This window comes from Serinus canaria, chromosome 6 (genome assembly GCF_022539315.1).
Source record: "Serinus canaria isolate serCan28SL12 chromosome 6, serCan2020, whole genome shotgun sequence".
Lineage (NCBI taxonomy): Eukaryota > Metazoa > Chordata > Aves > Passeriformes > Fringillidae > Serinus > Serinus canaria.
The window spans coordinates 19,045,863-19,071,647 of NC_066320.1; the positions used below are offsets into that span (position 1 = coordinate 19,045,863).

The 25,785-nt window shown below is 38.7% G+C and overlaps 2 protein-coding genes across 4 annotated transcripts in view; both read left to right on the forward strand.

Moving 5' to 3' along the window:
* Positions 1–6,578, forward strand: part of TBC1D12 (TBC1 domain family member 12) — a 40,748-nt gene extending 34,170 nt beyond the window's left edge. For all 3 annotated transcript variants that reach the window (XM_030241153.2, XM_030241154.2, XM_050976014.1), the window contains 6 exons: positions 19–113; positions 811–882; positions 2,722–2,850; positions 3,168–3,277; positions 4,416–4,674; positions 4,904–6,578. In XM_030241153.2, coding sequence (XP_030097013.2) covers positions 19–113; positions 811–882; positions 2,722–2,850; positions 3,168–3,277; positions 4,416–4,674; positions 4,904–4,972 — 734 coding nt within the window. In that variant the 3' untranslated portion in view covers positions 4,973–6,578. The remainder of the gene's footprint in view (positions 1–18; positions 114–810; positions 883–2,721; positions 2,851–3,167; positions 3,278–4,415; positions 4,675–4,903) is intronic.
* Positions 6,579–6,671: 93 nt separating this feature from the next.
* On the forward strand, positions 6,672–25,627 carry NOC3L (NOC3 like DNA replication regulator). The gene is made up of 21 exons (XM_030241027.2): positions 6,672–6,755; positions 7,939–8,146; positions 8,517–8,643; positions 10,347–10,504; positions 10,616–10,672; positions 11,655–11,785; positions 12,227–12,388; positions 13,125–13,218; positions 13,413–13,588; positions 13,807–13,935; positions 14,398–14,529; positions 14,900–14,980; positions 15,518–15,618; positions 16,071–16,143; positions 16,215–16,278; positions 16,367–16,438; positions 17,345–17,526; positions 17,744–17,872; positions 18,472–18,569; positions 20,401–20,485; positions 22,143–25,627. The coding sequence occupies exons 1-21, from the start codon at positions 6,747–6,749 to the stop codon at positions 22,272–22,274; spliced, it is 2,400 nt and encodes a 799-aa protein (XP_030096887.1). The 5' UTR covers positions 6,672–6,746; the 3' UTR covers positions 22,275–25,627.
* Positions 25,628–25,785: the final 158 nt, after the last annotated feature.

Here is a 25,785-nt window from a genome sequence, read left to right on the forward strand (position 1 = left end):
TGTTGGTTTTGCTTGCAGATGCAGGTGCATCTGTTGCTGATCGTGAGGCCAGTCTGGAGCTAATTAAGTTGGATATATCACGCACATTTCCATCCCTGTATATTTTCCAGAAGGTGAGATGCCTTTAACTTCTGTTACGACAGCTTTAAAATTCTGAATAGTTAAACAAGAAACATAACTGGCCAAATATGGAAGAGTTTTTAGAAGTTGTTTGGACTTCTTAAATGTTTTAAAATTAGAATAGAGACACTTAGTGATGGACTATGAGGTTTTTTTCCTCCTTTGAAAATTGTATGAGATGCCTATTAATGAGAGTCTTATTAATTAATTGATTCCTATTAATTCCTATTAATTATGAAACCACAGGCAGAAATGAGAGCATTCTCACTGCTACGGAAATCTTGATGCATTCTGGTACACCTTTTCAGGCTTTATGATTTTTATCTAGCTATAATATGTGCATACATGTATATAAAATAAGATGCAATATCGTTGTACAGTAACTTGTGCTGCTAGGAATTAAAATATCCATTGTCTCTGAAAAGGAAAGTCCAACCTTGGATCTGTACCAGATATCCTCATTTTCTATTATGTACTGATTTCTGCTAAAGTATTTAATGGGATTATTGTTACTTTTAACATCTCAAAAGCATTTGTGGTAATGGTTGGAGTAAAAAATGGTATTACTCTAGATATGAATAAAGCAACAATTCACTGGCTCACTTGCATCTTAAAATATCAGCTTGTTCCTGTCCTGTATATTTTGAAAATAAATATTTCTTTTCTCCTTCTACCCTCTCCTCTTATTAGGGTGGTCCTTATCATGATCTCCTTCATAGTGTTTTGGGAGCATATACATGTTACAGACCAGATGTGGGATATGTAAGTATTTGCTGTATAATGTTTCTAACAGGACAAATAAGCTTAAGGTGTCATGTTTTAAAGTATATTGAATGAATAGGTGTTCTAAACATTATGCTACAAGCACTTAATTATTAAACTTTGGCAGTTTTTTCATAGCAGTCACAGGTAGTTCTTAGAGACAATTAAATAGCTGAAAATGTACTGAATGTCAGTGTGGAGTATCTGGATTGTATGGAAAATTTTAAATGGAGGTGTTCATAAGACATTATAGTTCTGACAGAGTATCCACAGGAAAAAAAACCCCATAGGGTGTTAGTGGACTTCCAGTTAGCACCTCACTTGTTCTCTTATTTTTTCTTCCCCTGTTGCCATTTCCATAGTGATACTCCCTGCCTCACTACTGCACATCCTAAAATACAGAATTTCCTTCTTAGTGTCTTGCTGACACAGAATAATCACTCCCTCTGAGTTCAGTGAAGATTAGACTGTTTTCAGCCAACATTACTGTGTTTAAAAACAAGCAAAAAAAAACCATTAAGAAAACTGTCAAAAACCCCTGAACAAACCAACTAAGCCTAACATCTCTCTGAATGGTGTTAGCTTACAGAAGCATATAAATAATGAACAGTAATGAAGAAAAGGTTTTTTTTGATTTGTTCCTCTGGGTATCTAGGAACATCTTTCACAAGCTCTAATGCTTCATGGCTCAAAAACACTTGAAAAGTTTTAAGTCTCATCCATGCACCAAAGCATTATTTAGCACAGGGTGTGTCTTCCTCTCTAAATCAGATATGCTTGGGACTCTGCATAAATAACTAGTCGGTTTTTCATGTTCAAATGTTTTTAGGCCTGAATTCTGTCATCTGTGACCTCATTTTTGGAGACTCTCCCATATTTTTTAAGTGAGATTACAAACTCTGCAGGTTCTGAGACTGCTTGTTCCTAGGGTGGAGTTTCAAAAGGCAAATAAGTAATTTTTTGTGGATAAGTCTTCTCTTTTCCATTAGAATTATAGCTAGTCTTGATATTTCTTACCACTTTTTTTTAATGTTAATATGGCAGTAAATGTAAAGAAATCTCATTTCCACACCTATTTATCCCCCAGAAATGGAAAGCTGACTGTCTGTTTCTGATGCATATCAATACTCTTTTCCCTACTTGGTTAAAATGCTGACTGCATGGGTTTTTTAAAATGAGAACAGGCAGCATGAATGGTTAGAGACCGGGGAATAAAGATGATTGCAATTGAAATTGGTAAAATTATTGTTATCATAATGGGTATTCAGCTCATCGCTTAACTACAAGAATCATGCTCTTTACTTTTATTGCAGGCTAAAGTGTTTTTGGGAGAGTAATGGTGGAAAAATGTAAACTTGCACTGCAGCTAACCACCTAGAAGTAATTTTATATATGTGAAAAATTATGGTTTGGCAAGTGGAAAGGCATGTATTGACTGTTCTGAAACAGAATTTTGTCTGGGTTCCAATGTATCTGTCTGGGTCTAAACTGTCCCATATGTGAAGTTTTTCTCCATGACTGCTTTTCCCATAGTTTAACAATAAACTTGAGGCCAGGTTTTGTTTCTCATGAGCTCTGCATTCACTCTGTGTGGTTTTAACTTTCTTGTATTTCAAGTCCTGAGGACTTGTGATCATGAGACCTCCCAGAGCGTCTGAACTGCCAGAATCAAATTGATTGCATGCATAAAAATAATTTATCCACGTTGTTTCTATTCATCTGGAAATGTTATGCAATAGAACTTGATAAATTGCAAACTGTAAATATTTCCATTTCCAAAGATGTAAGATCTACTGAACCTACTCACCTTTATTTGCCCGATGCTTTTCCCACTTGAAGGTACAAGGGATGTCCTTCATTGCTGCTGTGCTCATTCTCAATCTGGAAGAGGCAGATGCTTTCATTGCCTTTGCTAACCTTCTAAACAAGCCATGCCAGCTGGCCTTTTTCCGTGTGGATCACAGCATGGTATGCACAGAGTTTTCTGGTTTTGGACCTTAACGTTCTTTTGACTTGAAGCATAGTAGTTTTATTGATGACTTCCTTTTGTCCTATTGAATAATGGAGAACTTTAACCTGTGATTACAAAACTGAGAATACCACGTACTAATCCATAGAACTCATTCTTATGTTTTGATTTCTCCTCTAGAAACATTTAATCATTTTACTTATCCTAAGGAGTCACATTGTGCTGTGTTGACATCAGTTCTTGGTGGGGTTTTTGTTGGTTTTCAACCAAACATTCTTTTGATGACTGCTTATCATGTGCTTTACTATCCCTACAGATGCTGAAATACTTTGCAGCCTTTGAAGTATTTTTTGAAGAAAATCTTCCTAAATTGTTTCTTCATTTCAAATCGTACAGTCTTACTCCAGACATATATTTGATAGACTGGTGAGTTCATAGAACATAGAAAACCTAACCTTAGAACTGTTGGAACACTTTCTACTTTGCTATAGGTCTTTCAACACTGGAAATAAAGCATAAAAAAGCCATTCAGTGGGTCTTGTGAAATCATGATGAACTGTTTTGTGTAACTGCAGTTCCTCTGGCAGGCTTCAAGCTTTATTAAAAGGGATGTATTCAGTTAAAAAATGAGACAAACAGGAGTTCTGTGTGTTCATGTTCTTGTTGCTGCAGTTATATGACATAAGTAGGGGTGAGGAGGCTACTACTACTACTACACCATAGCAGTGTGGTGTACTGTGATTGTAAGTGACTTGATGAAATGAGCATGGTCAGGTACTGAAGGAAGCATGACTGCAGGAATAGAGACTTTAAAGCAGAGGGGGGATTAAATTTAAGGCCTGGTTTGAAAAGGGATAAACTTGAAAATGCAGTGAACAATTTGAAATAAGGAATGTTCTAAAGCAGAGAGTAGCAAGCTCTGTGTGTCTGTAATGGAAGGTATTAGTGCAGGCACCCTTGAAGTGTGGTAGTGCTGTCAAAAACAGAATATCTGTTTGTGTGGATAAGGATGAGCTTTATCTAGAATTATTATTAAATTTTTGTGACTTTAAAGTGAAAAATTCAAAAATGTATCACAGAAATGTAGCTATTGATTTATCATTAGTACATTAGTGGGATGCAGCCCTCTATTGAGATTAGTTGTGGCTTTAGATCTAGTTTAGGAAACAAATGATGAACAGAGCTGTTAAACTGTATGGCTTAAAATTGGAAAGGTTAAGTTACACAGTTGTGATCTTTGTTGCTTCAGTTCTTACATGTGTATTACACTCTGTTTGAGTATGAAGAGATTTGTCACCTTTCTAGCCAGAGCTTTTTAAAAGAGATGACACTGAAATGGAGGATTTCCTGTGGCATCAAAAGACATGAGTTTCAGAGTACAAGTTCTGACTTTAAGAACTGGAGAGTTGTGGATCATTGAAATAGGGGGGAAAAAAGTGTATAAAATAACTTGTCATCTGCTTACTTTGAACTAATGTAACTGCGATTTAAAGGAAGTTGTCCTTTCATTTTTCTGAAATAAGTTATAACTCTTCCTTTTTTTTTGTTTCTGGCTCATTTGTAGGATTTTTACACTCTACAGCAAGTCATTACCACTTGATCTGGCCTGTCGTGTCTGGGATGTTTTCTGTAGAGATGGAGAAGAATTTTTGTTTAGGACAGGATTAGGAATCCTTCGGTTATATGAAGATATTCTCCTACAGATGGACTTTATTCATATAGCACAGTTTCTAACAAAACTTCCAGAAGATATTACATCAGAAAAGCTTTTTAGTTGTATTGCAGCTATTCAGATGCAGAATAGTAACAAAAAATGGGCACAGGTGAGTTTCTTGGAGATTATGTATCAAACCTGACATGTCAGCACATGAATTTATGGGGCACCTCTCTTCATGATTATTTAAGTTGCTTGTCTGACTCCTCAGCAATGGGCATTTCCTTCCTCATGTCTCATTCCAGAAATTAATCTCCATGCTAATATTGTGGCAGTTAATATTGGTATTATAATAAAACTGGCAATCTTCATAGTCATTAAATGATTTACTTTTCCAGGTGTTTGCCTCACTGATGAAGGACAACAAAGAAGGGGACAAGAACCATAGCCCAGCACCAAAAAGCTAATGTTGAGGTCCATTGGAAATGTGGAAAACCACTTGATGACAAAGAAGTCTTCACATCACTTCTATGTGGAAAAAAGCACTATAGAAAGTGTGAAAATGAGATGGAAAAAAGACACAGCTCTCAGCGGAGTAATGAACTGATGAAATCTTCACCCTTTTGCCAGTATTAGTTTTTGCCATGGGAAGATCTGATTTCACACAGAATACTAAAACCTATGAAACTGAGAAGCGGGGAGTTCATATTTAATACTTTAAAAGAATCAGCTCAATGCAATAAACATTTGTAATAACTTCTGTTGGTACTTTAAACAAATTTTTGAGGCATAACTGTTTTTAAAAATACCACAAAGGCACTTTTTGGAGGGGATGAGGGAAATGCTAAATCTTAAGGCCCCAAAACTGCTATCCAAACCAAATGCTTTGGTAAAAACATTACCTCCAAAATTACCAATTTGCAAGTATTGAGGACCAAATAAAGTGGTTTGGTGTGTTTCTGTGCAAGGTGGTTAAGATTTGGGAAGGGGTATTGTCTTATTTACTTGTTTGGGGTTTTTTTTAAGTTGCAGCTTCATTCTTCAGTCTGGGCAAATGTAATTAACTCAGGAACTGTAGACATATTGTGCCCAAACCTAGAGCAAAAATAATCTGAATTTTAAACAGTGGTAAGAACAGGGCTGCTATTTTCACTGTACAGCTTTCAAAGCAAGTGGTGTTTAAGCATTTGTTTTGGTGTATTGATTGTGGAATAAATGGAGTGGGTATTCTGTGAAAGGGTTTTGCCACCAGAAGTTTTATATTGTCGAGCCATTTCCAACTAAAAAATACTTGTGTGTAATGGTGAACACTAGAAAATGACAAGGCTATCTAAAGGCTTTTGTGTTCTCAAAGAAGCAGCCACTTTAAACACTTGGAAATAATGCAGACACAGAATTGTTTTTGAAACTGTCTTTTTATTAGTGTGCAATACTGAAATCCAAAAAGCATCTGTTAAGTGATAATTCTCTAACATCGTTTAACTGTGAGACCTAAGGTCATGCTGTATGTGTCACCGCAAATATTTTCAAACATTTCCTGTTGTTGAAGATGCTGTACAACAACCTGTGGTTGTAGGGGACAGAAATTTAAAATGGATAGCACTGCAGGTGAGGAACACTTGCCCTCTCTTGATCCGTTTTTTGCTAATATTTAATGTAAATAAATTCCTTACATGTGGGTTTTTGTAACTGGTCCCTCTGGAAATCAAGTAAAAATTACCATTATGTATTTTCAAGTGCAGGAGGCTTCCAGTTGTCTGGTGTTTTAAAAGCAGAGTCTGCATAATCGGGGTAAAGATTTAGTGTGGTGTAACTTGCGTTGCTATCTGGTTTAAAATCTACATATATGCTATTCATAACATTACAATTTGAAATGTAAATGTCCGATTTTTCTTAACTTATGTATTCACTACTTTAATTGGATCCGATTTGTCTTATATTTTTGTGTTATCTTGTACAGTTTTCTTACTTTTCAACTATAAATCTGTATATAACTGTAAATAGAAGGATCAAGCCTTCCTTTAAGACCACTAGTACCAATTCCTGTGTAAATAAAACTTACAGCAGCTGCGGGCCGTGCCTCTTTCCCGTTGCCGTGGCCCTGCCGCCGCCAGGGCCGCTCCTGTGGGCGGCGCTCGGCCCCGGCGGCCCCTCCGCCCTCCGCCGCCAGGGGCCGCTGTGGCCGCGCCGGGCCGCGCGGGGAGCGCTTCCGCCGCCGGGCAGCACGCGCAGGCCGCCGCCATGAAGCCGGTAGGGGCACTGAGGGGAACGGGCCGGGCGGCCCGGGGAGGAAGCCCAGGGCTCACGGGGAGGACGGGCGGGACGGGAGACGTGGTCGGTAGCGGCCAGTGCCGCCGGGGCTCCGGGAATTGCAGAGCAGTGTGGGTGCTTTGGGTGGGCAGCGGCGGCGCAGCGCAGTCTCGTCTCTCACCCCGAGACGAGCGCTGACCTTTCAGCGCCCTCCCGATAATCCAGCATAGAAAGGGAAGCTAAAATTGAGCTGACAAAAATTCCGGATTCATGGCATGTTCTCGGTCGGAAGGGGCCCATAAGGATCGTGGAGCCCGACTCTGGCCGGCCCGTACAGGGAATGATCCCACAATCGTGCTGTTATTAGCACCATGCTCCAACCATGAGCTAAGGCTTCGGGGAGCCCCTCACTGATCCAGCCACTTGTCCCCTTTGTAAAGGGACACATCATCCCTAACAGCGCTTCCGTGCCAGTTTCTCTGCACGGCCTTGCCTTCCCGTACCCCTCGTAAGGTGATCCCTGCCGTGCCCATTCCCATCCCGAGCACCCTCGGGAGTGTTTTGCGGGTTTGGCACGGGCCGCGTGTATTGACCCGAGCCTCCAACTTTTCCCCGAGCCCGGTTTCTCAGCCCACGGTGCCTCCCCGAGCTCTGGTCCCCGTAACCTGTTCTGGTACAGCTGCTGTTGTGAGCCTTGCAGCGGGCAGCCTCTCCAGGTCCCTGCAGCTGATGGGCAGGAAGAGTTTCAGGCAGGAGAAAGCCAGAGTTCAGCTTGGGGAGGTGTCCTGCAGGAAGGAGGACATTTGCCCGAGGCTGTGGCCTTGCAGGTTTAAGTCCCCCGAGGAGAAGCATCACCCTGAGAAGAGAACAGAGTGCTTGGGAGCACACAAAGAACCGCACCCTAACAAGCTGTCTACCATACCTTGAGTGTCTAAAAGTGATGGACATAGGGTTTTATAAAAAAGTTGTCAGAGAATGTTTCTGTAAAACTTTTGTCACAGTGCTCTATTCTCGAAGATGTAACACAGTTGTGTAAATTTGAGACTAATTGATGATACTGTTAGCAAGAAACATATTGTTCAGTCCTAATAGAAATAGGAACTCAGAGATCTTAAACAGTGGAATAAATTTTGCAAAGACTGTTAACATGTCAGTGACTTGTAGCTTTCTGTTTGTTTTCTAGAGAAAAAACACAAAGCGAGTTCCAAGTTTTCGCAAGTTACTGAGAACTAGTCAAATAAAACTTGACAATAAATTAAAGAATAAACAGTACAAGCAGAAGAGTGCTGCTAAGAAGTATCGTAAAGAACAAAAGAAGCTTAGGGAAGCTGTCAGAGATGCTATTTCTAGAAAGCCTTTTCCATTGGAGGAATGCAAGAAGAAACAAGTTGGTAAGTGTTTGTTCACTGAATATCCTGCTGCTTCCTGTTGTAAAATTGGAGAAAACAACATTTTATTTTCTGTATACAAATAGCTGCTGTTCCTGTTGAAAGAACAGGAGACTATTGAAAAATACAAAATGTGGCCATTCTGGCACCTAAACCTGTCAGTTAAAGATGGTAGAAATGTTTGCACTCTTCGTTATTGGATATCATAGTAAAGGGGCAGTTTTCTAGGATAACAAAACCCACAGGCATAAAGGTCAGTAGCTCCAGGTAGAAGTAAGGCATAAAATGGTCTCAAAAGTGTAGGCAGGGTTAGGTGTCCAAGGGTGACTATACATATGGGATCTTAATTTGTTGACATCATCTTCTAAAATAGCTAAAAAATGGGAAGAAAAAGAAGAAGAAGATGCTCTTCCACTGGACATGATGGATGAAGATGACTTAAAATTAATGGAGGATCTGGCCCAAAAAGCATCCTTTTTAACCAGAGATCTTTCTTCCAAGTGAGTTGCGGTGTCTCCTTTTCATACTAATTCAGCCTTGTGTAGTTAATATGTGATTAATATGTAAAGTAATGCATTTATCAGGAGGTCTCCTTCACTCTGGTGCTTCTTTCCAGCTCTGGTTTAGTGTTTCCTCAGCCTGTCAGTACTTCAGTAGTAATGTGTCAGTGTGTATCAGTGCATTCAGGTGCTCTGCCTGACCGTCAGGGTGCTGTTTCTGCAGCTGTGGGCCAAGTGTTCCTTCTTGGGAGTTCCCTAGCTGTGAGATAAGTAGCATCCCTCAAATGAAACAAATGCTTTAATCTGTAAAGAGAGTCTTTTTTTCTATATAGAGTGTTCAGGGCATTCCCTGGACTATGGACCATATATTGCATATATTTTTCCCAAATTGCTGGGAAAAAATAAAAAGGGTTCTGTAAGCCATGTCTGTAAACACATGCAACACCAAATCATTCATACCAAACATTTGCTACCAGTCTTGTGAACCAAGGCATTGGGTAGAGTTCACAGTGACATGTGTAGAAATGTAGACATGTGCTCCTAGTTGTAGAATAGTCTTTAGAAATACACTTCTACAGAGTTGTCTGGTTACATGACTGTTTGAAAATCTTAGTTTGCCTTTTTTTATGGATGTGTAAGGATTCTCTATGCTGCTGTAGAATGGTTTTAATTTGTTAATGCTAATTCTGCTTAGTAATTAATAATTTAGTCTAGTTTTGAAGGAAAGGAGTAAATGGCTTTTATGTATAAAGTTGCAGTTGTGCTGCATGGTGTCTTGCAGCCACACTGCAAGTTCTTGAATTAGAAGAATTTTGTTTTAAACGTTCCCCTTCCCCTTTCAAATTAACTGGGTGTGACATAAGTTTAAAGTCTTGCAAAACTCAAAATTTACTGTGTGGTTTTATTTAGAGATATTTTGCAAAATGTAGTTCTGTGTCTTACATTCATTATGCCAGAATGTTTTTAGAATGGTAGGAAAACAGTGGAAGAGGTTGCTCTTTTACCTGTTTCACTGTTATGGGCTTTTAGTTCCTTTCATAGTGTTCCCTTAAATTGGAGTACTTATCTTTTCAGTCTGCTTTACTCTGGTCAGCTACAATCTGTCTTAAAACCTTTTCAGATATTACAGCACTTACAAATTGTGTGCTCATATTAGCAAAGACTAAATACTTACCCTCTTGTACGCTTAGATGTAGCTCAGGAGCATACCTGTGAAAGGCTGCCACACCACGCTGGGTTATTGCTGTTGTCATTGGAGAGGGGTGTGTGACACAGGCTTTGCCAGTGGGCAGAGCAGAAAAGTGATAGTGGTAAAAACAGCCATGGAGTGGGGTAGATGGAAAAGGCCACCGACCCACTTGTTGTCATGTCCTGGTTAAGCCTCACCTGGAAGGCCAAGACACAGTGAGGGGGAGAGAGGCTGTGGAATATGTTAAGGCAGGCTCTGGGCTGCTTACCCAGTGAGAGGATCCTAGTCCTGCTGGTTGCTGGTTGCTGATTGTCCTTCATGGCAGCACTGCTCAGGGTGGTTTAACGGGTCTGCCAGGGCAGCCACTCTGCTGTGGGGAAGCACAGAAGGGAAGGAAGGACAAGTGAAACAGCACCCTGGCCTGGGTGAGAGGCAGCCACTTAATCCAGCTGGTCAGGTATGGGTCCTGTCTATTTACATGGCTGGTTCATTTAGTTTGCCTCATATTTTTCAGTGAACCTGTTCACATCAAAAAACGAAAACATGAAAGTGTGATTGAGAAATATGAGAAGGTGCCAAGACGTTTGCAAACAGAGCCAGAAAAAGAACTCATCCATCTGCTCCCCATCAAAGACAAGACTGGCATAATTCCTCAAGCTGTGGAAAAGCCAGGTAAGACACAGATTCTCAAACTGGTATAGTAGCCAAGAAGTATATCATTTATTGGTTTAAAATGTCACATTGTTTATTATGTGCTTGATGCTAGATACTCTGTTTTTGCAGTTCTCAATGTTGCACATGATGAAGAAGAGGACACAGAAGATATGGAGGAAGCAGAGGGTAATAAAACATTTTGTTTGCTTTTTGTTGTTTTTTTTTTTCCAAATCACTTACATACCTGAAAAGTATTTTGCTGTTCCCCAAGGAAGTTTGCAACTGAAGTGTATTTTGTTCAGGATGTTTTTGAATATGTTCATTACCACGTTGTCACCAAAGCATAACCATTTGTCAAAGCTTGCACTCTGAGCTGTTAGAATCTCAGGAATGGCTGGCTTCAGATTCTCTTTCTTCAGAATTATTTTGATTTTTCACTTAGAAATACTGCTTGCATTGTGTTCCTTTTATCCCTTGTGTCACCGTTGCTAGTAAGAAGGAAATATTGGTCTTACATAAAGAATATCTGTGTGGTTCTATTTTGAATACTCTGAGATCATTTTGGAATGTGGTTCAGGACCCAGACTTTTGCAGGCTTTAAGTATCTGTCTTTGCCTTTAATATTTTTTACTTTAAACATCAATACCAGGACACTGTGATTTTCATTTGCAGTTGGCTATTGAGCTGTGGTCATTTTCAAGTAACTTTGCGGCTTCGGGGTCCTTACTGAGTAAATATAATCTGAAGTTGAGGAAGGAGATACTTGTAGCAAAATGATACCCAGAAAACACAAACAAAAACAATTGTATTTTTAAGAGAAAAAGTGAATGGTGAATAATTTGATACAAATTGCAGAGCACTGCAGTTTCTGAGTGTGTTTGGGGTAATACATTGAGTTTATATGTTCCCACTGTACTCAGAGCATGGGCAGATTCAAAAACATTTAGTCCACTTCTTTTTGCAAGCAAAAGGTTTTGAAGTGTAGCAAAAATGAATCTGTGGATTAATATATGATCTAGCAACGTCATTCTTAAAGCTTCTTTGATTCTGGAACTTCTTCTGTTGGTCTTATGGGGCCTTACCAGGGTACCTGTTTGAAATGCAGCATCTGCAACATGGTATTTGTTAAGTGACTTCTCCTCTTTTCTGACTCTCACGTCTGTGCCAGACTTTAATGAGGAACCCCTGCCTGTTCTCACTCCTGAGGAAATGGCTGCTCAAAGGAGACAAAAGCTACAGGAGAGGAAGATGCACATAGCTGCCTTAGCATCTGCCATTCTCTCAGAGCCAGACAGCAATGTAGGTACATTTACTTAATCTGCATGTACAAGTGTGTGTGTTGTTCACTAAGTAAAGAAACAAAGATCTGAATGAGCAAACAGTAGCAAAAGCACAAGAATATATGGATAGAACAAGGAAAAGGTCAGTGTTTTATCACTTTAGTTATTTTTCTTGTTCCTTAAGCATGACCCTTATATAAGCTCTGATTTCAGGGCTGTATCTGATAGTTCTCAATGCTTCAGGATATACTAATAATTTTCTGTAATTCTGTGTAAGTTTGTAATAGCAGAATATTTTGAACATTCCTGAGACTAAAATTTTGTTGGGACATTTATAGTTTCCTGGCTCTTTGTGCAGTGCTAAGTAGAGTCTGAGTAAGTGCTGAGTTAATGTACGTTGTCCCTGTCCCTTGGTTTGCAATTGATTTTCATCTGATGTCTGTGTATTTTCTTCAATCAGATTAAGAAGCTGAAGGAGCTGCGTGCCATGCTGATGGAACAGGATCCTAACGTGGCTGTGATTGTTAGGAAGCTGGTCATGGTGTCTTTGATGGAGATATTCAAAGATATTGCACCTTCGTACAAAATTCGGCCTCTGACCGAAGCAGAAAAGGCTACCAAGGTGAAATATCAAATCTGTTTCTTGTGTATGTGGGCATTTAAGGATGTTTTCAGCTATAAGATTTATTTGTTTAATATGAATTTATGGTTTTGAGCAAAGGGGACAAATACACAAATACTTGTGGAAGCTCTAAAGCTGTGACACTTTCAGGAAGAAGTTTTGGTTTTGAGCATTAAATTCTTACATACTTCCTTCAATATGTAGGTGACATGCAGGTGGTACTGGAGGGGAAAAATAGTGTCTGAAAGTAGTATACCAAACCTGGGTGACTTTCCTCATGAACCTTGGATTAAGGACCTGCACTAAAGAGAGTTAGAAAGAAAGCAAATTATGCAGTGTTGTCACCTTACTGGCATAGATTTCTTTGAAATGTGTTCAACAATTTGCTGAACAAATGCAGAGTAATTTGTTTTCTGGAGCTTGTTTTTAACCAATATTTAGAAGGTTTTTTGGATATAGGTTTAGTGCAGTTTAGAGTCATGGTTTTAAAATAGCATCTAGTTGATAATGTTACTTCAAGCTCTATAAATGAAATAGGCCTAGTTGGAAAAAGCCCTCTGAACACATCTGTAGAAAAATGCAGACATGTTTTATTTCTAATACATTTCTGGGAATGTCTGTCTAGAAGAAAAAACTACTTAAGATATCTGATATTTGTTTAAAAACTCTTTTTTCACCATTGGCTAATTTCTGTGTTTAGCTCTCCAAATAAATCTCATTTCAATTATGTTTACAGGTTAAAAAAGAAACACAGAAACTGAGAGAATTTGAAGAAGGCCTTGTAAGCCAGTATAAATTTTACTTGGAAAATTTGGAACAAACAATTAAAGGTACAGTTAACCCCTCTCATTTTTCATAGTAAAGGCAAAATTGTTTGCAGCAATTTCCCTCCTCTGTATGAATGGTACCTTCTGTCTCTGAGATAGCACTTGCATGAAGTACATATGCAATCATTAAAAATTTAAATATTTATAAGATCATCCTCATTCTGAAGAGTAATCACTAAAAATAATATTTTGTGCAGATTGGAAGCAAAGGAAATTGAAGAAAAGCAATGTCATCTCATTAAAGGCATATAAAGGTCTAGCAGAGGTAGCAGTGAAGTGTCTGTGTGAGCTGCTTGTGGCCCTACCCCACTTCAACTTCCACAATAACATTATTGTTCTCATTGTTCCACTCATGAATGATCCATCAAAAATGGTAAGTGATTTTCTGATTAGAGAAAGAGTTCTTGTTTTTTGTGAAAAATAATTATTTCTGAGCTTTATTCCACAATATCCAGATATTTTGGCCATATCTGTTCACTATTTTACAGGCTGTGTGCACTTTATAATTAGTAAATACTATGAGTGTTGTCTGTTGCTAGCTGTTGTTGTGGACTTGACTTTACAGAACAATTTCTGTGCTTTGCTTTTCAGATTTCTGAACTGTGTGTTGAGGCAGTTAAGAAGCTCTTCAAACAGGACAAGTTGGGCTATGCTTCACTTGGTGTAGTTAAAGTAATTTCTGGCCTTGTGAGGGGTAGAAATTATGATGTCAGGCCTGAGGTAAGAGTCTTTCTGTTATACCTCACAATATTCTTCTGTCAGAAGTTTCAAAAATCCCCAAATGTTAAAGTTACTGCAGCTGCTGGCTACAGGCAAGCATAATTTTCTCACTGTCAGACCACAGACAGTTCAGGATTAGGCTGAGCCAGAGAATTAGAGAGGTATGGGGCAAGGGAAGGAAACTGGGAGGTAGAGACCAGATTCTGCCAAAGACATATCTTAAGTCAGGCAGGGAGACTTGAAGTGAGAGGCAATTGGAGGAATGGATAGAAATGGACAGTGCTAGGGAAGGAACTGGGAGCAAGGATCAAGAGATACAGGTGTGAAGGAACAGGAGGGGACTAAACAGAAGAACCTTTGACCAGCAAATCCCACTAGCTGAAATGGAATTCAGGATTTCTTACCCTAGTTCCTATCAGGTTGTGTATGATCTTCCATTGTATTTATTTTATTTTACATCAGGTGTTAAAAGTATTTCTTCACTTAAGAATTAAGGAAGTAGAATTACAAAAAGATTCTGAAGACATTGCACCAAAGAAAAAGTTCATGACTTATAAAGAGAAAAGAAAAAATCTTTCCAGAATGCAAAGAAAGGTATGACATGTGCTTTCTCATGCTCTACTTTTGTTATTTAATGTAGCAATTTGTTCCAGCAGTGACTGCACATCTGCTGTTGCCATTGTTAACTCTCAGCATCAGTGATCAATTTTTGCATTGTACTTGAAAATTTACGAGGTTCTAGAGGGAATTTAATTATCTTCCTATTTTTTTCTCTTTTCTGTGTTGATAATGCTTTTGATTGGTTGTTTCTGATAGGACAAGGGTTACCCTGTAGAATCACAGGGTGACTTAAGCAACTCACCAAGCATGGAAAATTTATTCTCTGGGTATGTTTTCAGCCTGGATATCCAGACTGGTTGGAAACATTGGATCTGTTGTTTTAAAATGAACTGTTTATTTTCAGTGGAAGAAAGCAGAAGAGAAACTGGAACGAGAACTCCTGGAAGCAGAAGCATCAGAAAGTAAAGAAAAGAAACTGAAGTTGGTAAATAATTTAGACATTATTCCCCTATTTTGCCACCCCTGCAGAGTAGCAGCTCCTAACCCTTTTGTAACTGTCTTCTCTCCATCCCAACCTGGCAGCATTCCACATCTCTAGATCACACTGTCAACTAACAAACAGTTCGCCTGTGATGGAGATCTAGGTTTTAGTAAACCACGCTCTCAGTTTATCCAGGAAGGCCAACATAGCCATTCCTATTCCCTTCTGCTGTCTGCTCAAAATGGTGTTGAATCCATTGACAAAAGTCCTCCAGGTGCCCTGTTCCATAGGATGCTGTGTAGTGGGTGTTGCAGCCTCTCAGAGTGGCCTTGAGACAGAGGAGGAGAGTGGCTGTAGCCAGGAGAGAGCCAGGAGCAGGAGAGCACTGGAGAGCTCGAGCTTTTCAGTGTAAGAAGAGCAGAGATGACAGTGCCAGGACCTGAGTGCAGGCTTGGACAGAGAAAATAATTTCAGTTGAGTTTAAGTGAAATAGAAATGTCTGTTTCACATGATTAAGTATATTTGTTTTCTTTCCTTCAGCACACAGAGACCTTGAATATTGTATTTGTAACTTACTTCAGGATCTTGAAGAAAGCTCAGAAGTCTCCACTTTTGCCAGCTGTGCTGGAAGGTCTTGCAAAGTAAGAACTGACTACCTTCTTTTGTGTGTGTGGAAAAGACATAAAGCACTAAAGAAATTTTTGTCTTAATCAGTGAAAAAAGATAGTCCCTGACAAATTAGAAGAAGTTCTTTTATTTCTCTGCTGAAGTTTTCTGCAATTTCCAAAACCATTTCAATGTGATTTGAAATGTCAGATGGTAGAATTGATGTGGTGTAAACGCCACAGGGTGTGATGTGATTCCATTCTTTTGTCTGATTAATTGCTAAAGGACACAAGCATGACTTTAATGCTCTAGAAAAGCCATGAACAGCATATTGGGGGTTGAATTATTCTTTTCCTGTGAAGATAGTAAATGTTCATCATTTGATTTAGCCTGCTTTTAAGGTGTGGATCTTGGCGATTCAGAACACTTAGAACTGAGTTTAAAGATAATGTCTATAATTTAAAAATGAAAATCTCTTTGATTGCAGGTTTGCTCATCTCATAAATGTGGAATTTTTTGATGACCTGTTGATTGTCCTTCATTCTCTTATTGCATCTGGGGTAAGTTGAATTTTATTACAGTTTTCTTAAAATTACTTCTTTTGGGTACTTAATCAGTTTTGTATTCTTAGGACTTAAGCTATCGTGAGAGTCTTCATTGCATTCTCAGTGCTTTTCATATACTCTCTGGTCAAGGTAGGAGATTTTTTTAAAATAACCCTTTGTTTAATATTGCCTGATAAATCAATGGAGTAAATGTGTTTATTTGGGATTATGTTTATAGGTGATGTTCTTAACATTGATCCAATGAAATTTTACACACATCTGTACAAGACCCTGTTCAGCCTACATGCAGGTAATTCCAGATTCCTATTTTCACTGTTCACCTAGATAATGTTTATTCTGTTTCCTTGCTATCAAAGCCTTTATGTAGCATTAATAAATTACACTTTTTAAAGATATCTGATTTCTGAGAAGATTATTGTCTGGTTTAAGCTCCTTTTTTTTCCTCTGTCCTCATTGTTTTACTTCTCACCTTATAATTATTTGCATCTCACCTTATAATTATTTCTTTCAGTTGCAATTTAAAAATTCTTGTCTTTTTTCTCTACTTCTCTCTCCAGTAAAGAAAAAACACCTGATTTTTCCAATATAATTCTAAAAATAATTTCAATTTATATTCTGCTTTTAAAAATTTTCTAGTATATATTTCTGATTTTTATAATGATAACATTTTTATGTTCTAATCTAAATTTTCCAGTAATTTTGAGAAGTTGAAAAATTGATGAAAAAAATTTATAAAATTTGAAATTAACATGATTTTAATTAGCTTCAGAAATGTGGAATCACTAGGAATAAACTATTAAGAATAAACATTCTGCTGTTCTGGATGGATAAAAGACTAGATCTTTTCACTTTTTAATAATTTATAGAAAATGATACAATAAATGGATTTAGGATTAAAACAGTAACTTAATTCTAATAAGCATTGTTTATAACACTAATAAGAAGTGTTCAATGATTAGATACTTTTGATGGAGAAAGTAGAAAGGAGCACAGAAACAATGGCACATTTTTTCTGTTCAAAGCTGGGCTATTTTGACCAAAACAGGGTGGATTCTGAATGTGTATATCACATGAGAGGTGTCTGAGCCTCCCAGCTTCCATGCTGCTCTCAGTTCCAGTGTCCCCCCGTAGCAGGGTATACAATGTTTGTTCATGAGGTGGTTCTTTACTCTTTGTATGAAATTCTGCTTTTGAGGTGGCACCAACGAGGACATAGGGATTGTGCTGCAGTGCCTGGATGTCATGTTTGCCAAGAGGAGAAAGCAAGTCTCCCAGCAACGAGCTCTTGCTTTCCTAAAGCGACTTTCCATCCTTGCTCTTCATGTGCTTCCAAATTCCAGTGTTGGGATCTTGGCAACAAACAGGGTATTCATGCAAGTAAGTTTTACTTGTTCAGATTTTTAGCTTACTAAAAATTCCAAAGCCAAAGGTTATGGAACTTTTTGTTAAAATTATTTTGTGCAAAATTTTTTAGAGCATCTTTAACAAGAACGATGAAAACAGAATATGTTTAAATGCTGCTGAAACTGACTCAACCATGTTATAATTGGGTGAGTAATATAAACAACTCAGTTTCTGGGTTTTTGTGTTGTAGACATTCCCAAGGATGGACCTCCTACTAGACAATGAATCTCAAGGCAGTGGAATTTATCTCCCAGAATTAGATGAACCAGAGCATTGCAATGCCCAGAACACAGCACTGTGGGAGCTGCATCTACTGCAGGTTTGTGAGTAACTCAGGGATTTGGGAAGTAACAGCAGTAAATAGATGCTCAATGTTTAGGTGCTTTATACAAATGGAGAGCAGAGGTCTTCAGGCTTATCTGTCAAATCTTGGCCCATATGAGCCTATTCCAACAGTGGAAGAGGAAGACCAACACAGTGGTATGGAAGGATGGGCTCAAAAGGGGATGTTACACATCCCTATAATAATACCAGTGGTTCATCCTGCAGGTTGCTTTATTAGATTCCTTTGGAGACTTTTTAGATCTGTTAAGTTCCTTTGCAGTCCAGCCCTTCTTCCAAGAGGAACTGACACCTTGATCTGTCATTCCAGTCAGGGTTTGGAGAGGGCTTCGTCTGCCCTTTGTCGCTGTTTTCTGGGAGTATGAATTATCTAACTGTGGAGAGTCATGCTCACAGCATGATACAAGGGAATAAATGCATGACATTAATCCCACAAACTGACTGATTTTGAGGTACTCAGTTTTTGAAATAAAAGCAGACCTTCCATCTTATGAATTGGAAATAAACATGAGATTCTGTAGATAAATACATTATCCCTTACTGTCTGTCTACTGCCTTCATTCTTCTTTCTTTCAGAGACATTATCATCCAACAGTGCAGAAATTTGCATCTCACCTTATTGCTGGTGCTCCAACTGAAGGCTCAGGAGCTCTTCCACTTGATTTGAGCCAAAGGTGAGTTATCAAAGAGCTCCTTTTTTTGTAATAGGCCCTGAAAGGAAGCTGTTGCTTATATGTATTAAAGGAATTCCTAAAAATAACTAAAGGCTCTGTTCTTCAAAGTCTTTCTTCTTCTGCCAGTACAGAATGCAGAATGCTGGCTGCCTTTCCCCCCCCCTCCCTTTTTTTTTTCCCTTTCTTTTCCTTTTTGAGACTTGTTGCCAGGCTGTAACAAGGGTAAACATCTCAAAGTGCAGTGTGTTTTCTTCCTCCGGGAGCAAAATATCTTCAGCAGCAGCCCTGATCTGAATATGGATCAGGATCACTGAACTGGGGCTGTCCAGTGGAAACTAGAACCCAAGTTGCAGTGTAAGGTCTGTAGCAGGTGAAAACATGAGAGCAGCCATCCAGGCTCAGACTAAGATCTATTGCAGCATCCTGTCTTTGGCAGTGGCTGGCAGCACGTGCCTTGTGAAAAGTAAAACCAGGGCATTCACGTGAAACATGCCCTGAGCAGGCCTCTGGCAGGTTTCAGCCTGGTGATTTCCTGATACCATTTTCTGTTACTACCTCTCTCTTCATGAAGTTCTTTTCAAAACTGTTCAATGTCCCTTGAATCAAGGCACACATTCTGCAAATGCAGCATTGTTTGGTAAGGGTTCTGTGAATCCACAGCTCCTTATGGTAAGATCTGCTTTCTGTTTTTTTTGAACCTGGTGCCAGTTTGCTTCATTTGACAGCCTGTGGTTCTTGCTCTGGGAGCTGAAGTACACAGCCTGCTCCATCACTCTTCCTGTGCCTCACAGGACTCAGCAGACCTCAGTCATGTCATACCTCCACCTACTGTCTCTGCTGGATAGAGGGATCCATCCACCTCACACAGGAGCTGTTCCATATTCTCCATACACTTTACTGCGTGTTCTTGAACAGTTACCAATTTAAGCATTTCAAGATGAAATTGGAGACTCAGTTGCAATATTTGAGATGTGGATGATCTATGGATTTATACATTGATGTAATTAATTTCTGTTGTGTTCGGTTTCTTTTCAACTCCAAACAGCACTAAAGTCACAATCTCATAAAAGTATCTGTCATAATAAGAAGATAATTTTTTCTTGAAGTGATAGTGGTCTGCTCAGAGCCCACTGTTTTTTAGAGTTGCTTTTTCCAGCACTAAATTTCATTTGCTACTTTACTGATCGCCTCATACAGTCTGTCTGCAGTTCTCTACAGGTAGCTCTTTCTTACTACTGCAAATAACTTGGGATTCTCCAGCTCTTTTTTGAGCATGTTAGAAAGTGCAAGGTTTTTTCCTGGAAAAAACCTTGTGGAAACCAATTTCTTCCTGCCATTGCAAAAAATAACCATATACTCCTGTCCTCTGTTTCCTGTCTTTTAACCAGTTTTTTTCTGTGATGGTCCTCCCTGTTCTCCCATGGATGGTTTTTTTTTTCATAAAACCCTTTGGCAAGGAACTGTTGGAAATTCTGGCAGATTGTGTCAGCTAAAACCAATTTTACCTACATTTTTTCCCCCTTTTTTTCAAATATGTAAAGATGAGAGCTCTTTACATATTTGAAAAAAAGGGGGAAAAAATGGGGAAGACAACAGTTTTCTTGGGTTTATTTAGACCCATTTTACTTAATTTGACTTGCATTATTTCCCAGCTATTGGCTCCTGGTCTTTAAGAGCCAGGTGAGGTGATGGTCATTATTTTGAGTTCTCCTAAAGTATGATGGAGGGGGAGAGTGGGGTTTGTGTGGAATGCTGCTCTTGGATTGGTGATAGATCAGCTAAAGTTGTATTCATCTAATGCCATTTTTCTTTCCCTGTTTATTTACTGTAGGTCTGCTACAGAACTTTTTGAGACATATTGTATGAAAGGAATGACCTTTAATCCTCCTGTTGCATCAGTAACACCCAGAAGAAAGGTACTGTTCTCACTGCTCTGTGTCCTTTTTTAACCATGTGACACACCGATATAACCTGTATCTGTTGGCTCACTATGCAGTGCCCAAGCATTGGCACACTCAGTGTGGCTTTCTGGTTTCTTTTTGCATCAAGTACATTTTTTAAACTGGGATAAGACAGGACTGAGTATAAGGAAGGAAAAAATAACTGTATAAATAGTTCTACCTCCCACAGCATCAGTTAACATAGCAAGATTAATATGGTAGCTGTTATTTTGCACTTTGCAGTGGTTCAGTGCAGATTTCTTGGCTCTCTTCTGTAATGATGAACTAATGTTTGTTCAAAAAGCAATAATAAAAAGTCAGCTCTTTCCCCAGGGTGGGTAGTTGCCAAGACAGCTGGATTTCCAGAGCTTTTGATTCAGTGTGTTGAGGGATACTGATCCATGTTAGTGTCACTACAGCTTTAAAGTGGAAATTTGAGGGGAACAAAGGGTTAATGTAAAAAGAGGAGAAATGGGGAAAGTGTGTTTATATCCTCAGCGCTGGATGTGTTCCAGATGCCAGCCTCCATTAAATGTCCAGTTAGTGGTGTGTCCTCTAAAAGTGATAATTTTCCTTCTTTCTAATGCAAACATTATAACCTATGAACCTTGTCAGTGCTCCACTTTGTAACTCGGTAATGTCAGTTGAAACCTTGAGAGCACAATTTTTTTTTTTTTTATTTTAGAGAAGCAACTTCTGAAAATGTGTTTGTATTTATTCAGTTGTTTTATAATGACTCCTTGATATGTGTGTCCTGCTGGGGAGTTACATGAGTAGCTCTGACAGAGCAAGGCTGAGAACAGCAGATGGGAGAAAAAGAAGGGTTGAATAAGGAAATGCACAAGATCCTTTAGGGAGCAGAAACAATGGAGCAGCAAGATCACAAAGTGTCCATAGATGGCCATCTGTAATGGACCTAAGTGGGAAAACTACCTTGGGGTCTTGCCGGCTCTATGGCTGTTTGGCTCATTTAACAAATTTTGGCAGTTATCTGAGTTTTACCCTCTGTGTTCTGCATGTCCTTTGTGTGCCAGGCTGCCAGGGGTTCAGCATCTCCCTGCTCCAAACTGGAGCTCTGTGCACCACTAAAGAGAGGCTCTCATTTCTCCACGAGTGCACCAAATACTCGGCTCTGGAAATTTTAAGATTTTCACAGAAAAATTTAAATCATGTGCATGATCATCATTTTTCATTTGAGCACCAGGCAAATGCAGAGCTCCAGGTGTGGCTGGAGGCAGAAAGGTCAGGGGATTCCTTTCTGACTCACAACCTGTGCTGTGAGCATTGTTGCCTTTTGGTCAGAGGTGCTTTGGCGTGCTGCCACCAAACTGTGCTTGACTTGTATTTGTTAGGTGTGTTGAACAGGAGGCAGGGTGTGAACCCCCCCCCCACCCTGAGCTGGAAGCCATGGCTGTGTGTAGTAGGTAATCTTCTAAAGCCCAGCTTAGCACAAACAAGAAAAGCCTCACCAAACCCATGAGCTTATGAAGGACTGCATAACACTCTGCTTGCCAGTTGAACAGGTCTGGGCTAATGTCTGGGACCACGAGAGAGAAACAAGACTGCTAAACTAAGGTAGGCATGGAAAACATGGCCTTGTTTAGTAATAGAACTCCTGTTTTGTAATTTTCAGGATACCTTCTCGCAAAGGGATTCATTTGTAGATGAAGAACTAAACAAACAGCTTCAGCAATACATCAGTGAGACTGTTGCTCACAAACCCTTGGATTTTGCTAAGCACTTGAAGGAATCATCCTTGGCATAAATGTACCTATCAATCAAGCTCACTTGGATTCTTAATTATGAAGAAAGATTAGCTAAAAGAAATCACCAGTCATCATAAAAGGAATACAAAGAGGCTCTTGTGTGAATATGGAAACACAAAAATTTAGCAGCAGTTTTTCACACAGTTACAGGCCTGTCCCCCTAACCACCAAGCCACTATTTAGGGGGCTGGGGAATCACAATGAACTGTCATGTCAGTGTTTTAAAAAATATAAAAACCCAAGTAATTTAAGAATTGTTTGCAACCATGCACAATGCACAATTGTATTTTTGTTTATGTATTTTTCTAATTTTTATAACAGAATATAGACATATGTGTTTCTGCAAACTCACTGGGTTGTGCTGGTAACTTAATAAATATTTTGAAAATGTTAACATAATATTGACATTTTGCTGTCTAAGTTCCATTTGGAGTATGTGTTGCATTTTTCCTGTTTTTCTTCTGATGTCTTCTAACCATTTATCTCATCTTGAAATTATTTTGCATTTAGTGGTTTTTTTCCTTTCTGATAAATCTTAACACTGGCAAATTAAGAATATTGACTTTGAGTTCTAAGCTGTCATCCTGATTGAATGCTCTACTGCAGTGTCTTCAATGAAGCACGGCTGTCAAGAATACTGGACAAATACAAGGTAAGAATGTTTAGGTTGGTTTTTTGTGGTTTTTTTTTTTTTTTTTTGGTAGGTAATTCTCTCCCCATTCGCCAAGTATTATTTATTGTCTGATTGTTTTAGAATCCATATTGAGCTGCATGTTGGTTTTGCAAAGAGCAGGTGAAATATATGAAATAATTTAAAGGTGAGTATTGTCTTTATGTGAACTCCATTGTACAGGGGAATGTAGTGGGCTGTCCCTGGCTGACAGCTAATGATGTGATAATGGTATGTGTGTAAGTTTTGCAAAGCTTTCCTTTAAATCAGAAAATATCTTATTTTTCTCTAGGGTATTTAGTCCTCTATCCTGTTTTTTGGTTCTTAGATAGTTTTACAGTTAAGTTATTTCTCTTCTAATATGTTTTCAGTATTGATCACACTAGGTCACCAACTTCCAAGTAATTAAACATAAATTTACAAACATTTTTAGAACAGACATCTGTGTTTTAAGAGATTAGAAAATACCTATGTGTTATATTATACATATAAAATACATATGTATGATATTTACTATGTGGACTACAAACCTGCATGCATAATACTGGTGGTTGTACACATTTCTGTCTGCTTAGGCTGCCATTCCCATTAATTCTGAGTAGTTCTTTTTAGTTTAGTTGTTATGTATTTGCAAATACAGATGTGATTTAAATTCTGCAAAATTCCATTTGTCAGTACCTTTGTCAGTTCAGGAAAGCAAAACCAAAGATTCAACATCTTAAACCATTTATTTTTATACAACATATACAAATACAGTTTATTCAAGTCAGCAGAGAGAAAACAGTCCAGGTGGAAAAGTCACTTTTAAAATTGTTCATTTTACATAGTTCCCAAACATATAAAGACTGGCACATAGTGATGTTGCATTGTCAGAATATTTTGACATGCTTGAAGAGGCAGAGGAAGACAACTGTACAAGTCATTCTGAAAGAGCTTATACATCTACCGGAGCAAAATCTATTTACTGCTATTTATTTTTGTGTTTAATTTGCTAACTCTGCCAAATGCCTATCATTATCTAAATTACAAAATATTTATCACAGACAGGAAAAACTGCCAGCATTGGTACATTTAGTGGGCTACCCTAAAAGTAAACTTAGTTTTACAGTGGAATAGTAACAGACAGTGATTAAAAACCAGATGTTAATGGAAGCATTTGAAGAGCAGAACAGACAGCTGAGTTTCAGAAGCTGCAGACTTAGCCTCTAAAGCTACCAGCAAAGTTTTCTCTTTTTGAAAATAAACTATGAATGTAAGAGAAAGTTGAAATATTTGGATATTTCTGTGTTGAAGTGTTTAATTCTCGAAAGCTTGTGAGTTCTAGAAGCAGACACCACATCTAGTAATGTTTGTAAGCAAGGAAAAAAGTGTCACTAGGCTTAAAAACCCAAAAAGTGAGATGGTATTTTTTAGTGTTCTGACTGCTCTTCCTGGGGTCAGTGAGACAGAACCAGGAAGCCCTTTGGGCGGCAGAGGAAGCAGCTCCTGGAGTGCTCCAGTTCCTACAAGCAGAGAGCTCTGCACGCACACGGGAGCTGGGACTGCCCAGCTTTTGGCTCTTACATGCTGCAAGCACCACGTGCTGCACGGGAAAGGTGAGAAACTGGTAAAAAAGGAGCAGTTTTTAAATAGTACAGAATGAAATACTTTTGTGGTTTTGCCAGTAGGCAATGGAGCAGGAGAAGCAAGAGATTTCCAGCTGAAAAGTGTGCAGTGCAAGGCCTGCTACTGCTCAGAGACTGCATGTTGCTGGAAGATGTTGATTTATTTACATTCCTTTCTTTCCAACTTTATCCTGGAAGCTGCTTCCTGTAAATAGTTTGTAATGTAAAAATGAATGTATTTTCCTAATTGATGTACATACTCAGCCAAAAGCATGGAAAAGGACAGTTATTTTGTCAGTTTTGTCATAGGAATGTGTGGACAGATTCCTGCAGAAATAAAATCTGTGGCTAAACAGAATAAACATTCCTATTAGCATAACAACTTAGCACATGAAAGCTCTTTAACTGGGCTTTCACAAACGTTAACAACTCCCCCTTGCTCTTTGATGCTTCAAGTGGTATTGTATTTCCACTACTTGGAACCAGCAAGAGGAAGGGCGCTGCAATTCTTCCCAAATTCACCCCAAAGTGTATCATGTTTCACTTAGAAGAGTTTACCTGGATATTTACCAATACCTAAACTTCAAGTGATGCATGTATTTTAATGAAAATACTGGAACAGGTTCATTAGTCTTACACAGTTCCAGATGTCTACAGGCCTACAAAATTAGGGGTTTTAAATAAAAAGCCAAATATTTTGCTGTTCTCTTTCACTGTGATAAAGAACAGACAAAGGAGGTTTTGACTGTGATTGATGATGAAGATACTTAAGTTATTCCAACAGCTAGAAAAATTATGTTAGCAAAAATAGTACAAAGCTGCTGATTTTAAATGTCCGCAAGACTTCAGGCTAGTGTTAGGCCTGTGGTGCACAGTATGACATGACTACTGATGTCCCCTTTGCTTCCTCATTATTATTATTTTTATATGTATGTGACAGAAAAGCACTAGGGGATGACAACATGGGTATAAGAACATTCTGTGTTGAATCCAACTAATTAGCAAGGGTGTCTGCCAGCCTACTGTGATACTACAGGTGATATTAAGAACTTTCAGAGCTGCTAAAGCTAAAAAACCCCCCAAAAACCCAAAAAAATCACAAAAAACCAACAAAAAAGAAAAAGCTAAACAGGTACGGGCAAACTACAGGACATTAAGTGTTTTTAAAATGCCATAAAAACACCAAAAGGAAAAATTTTTCAGTGACATCAAACTGCTACTGTGTTAAAATAACAG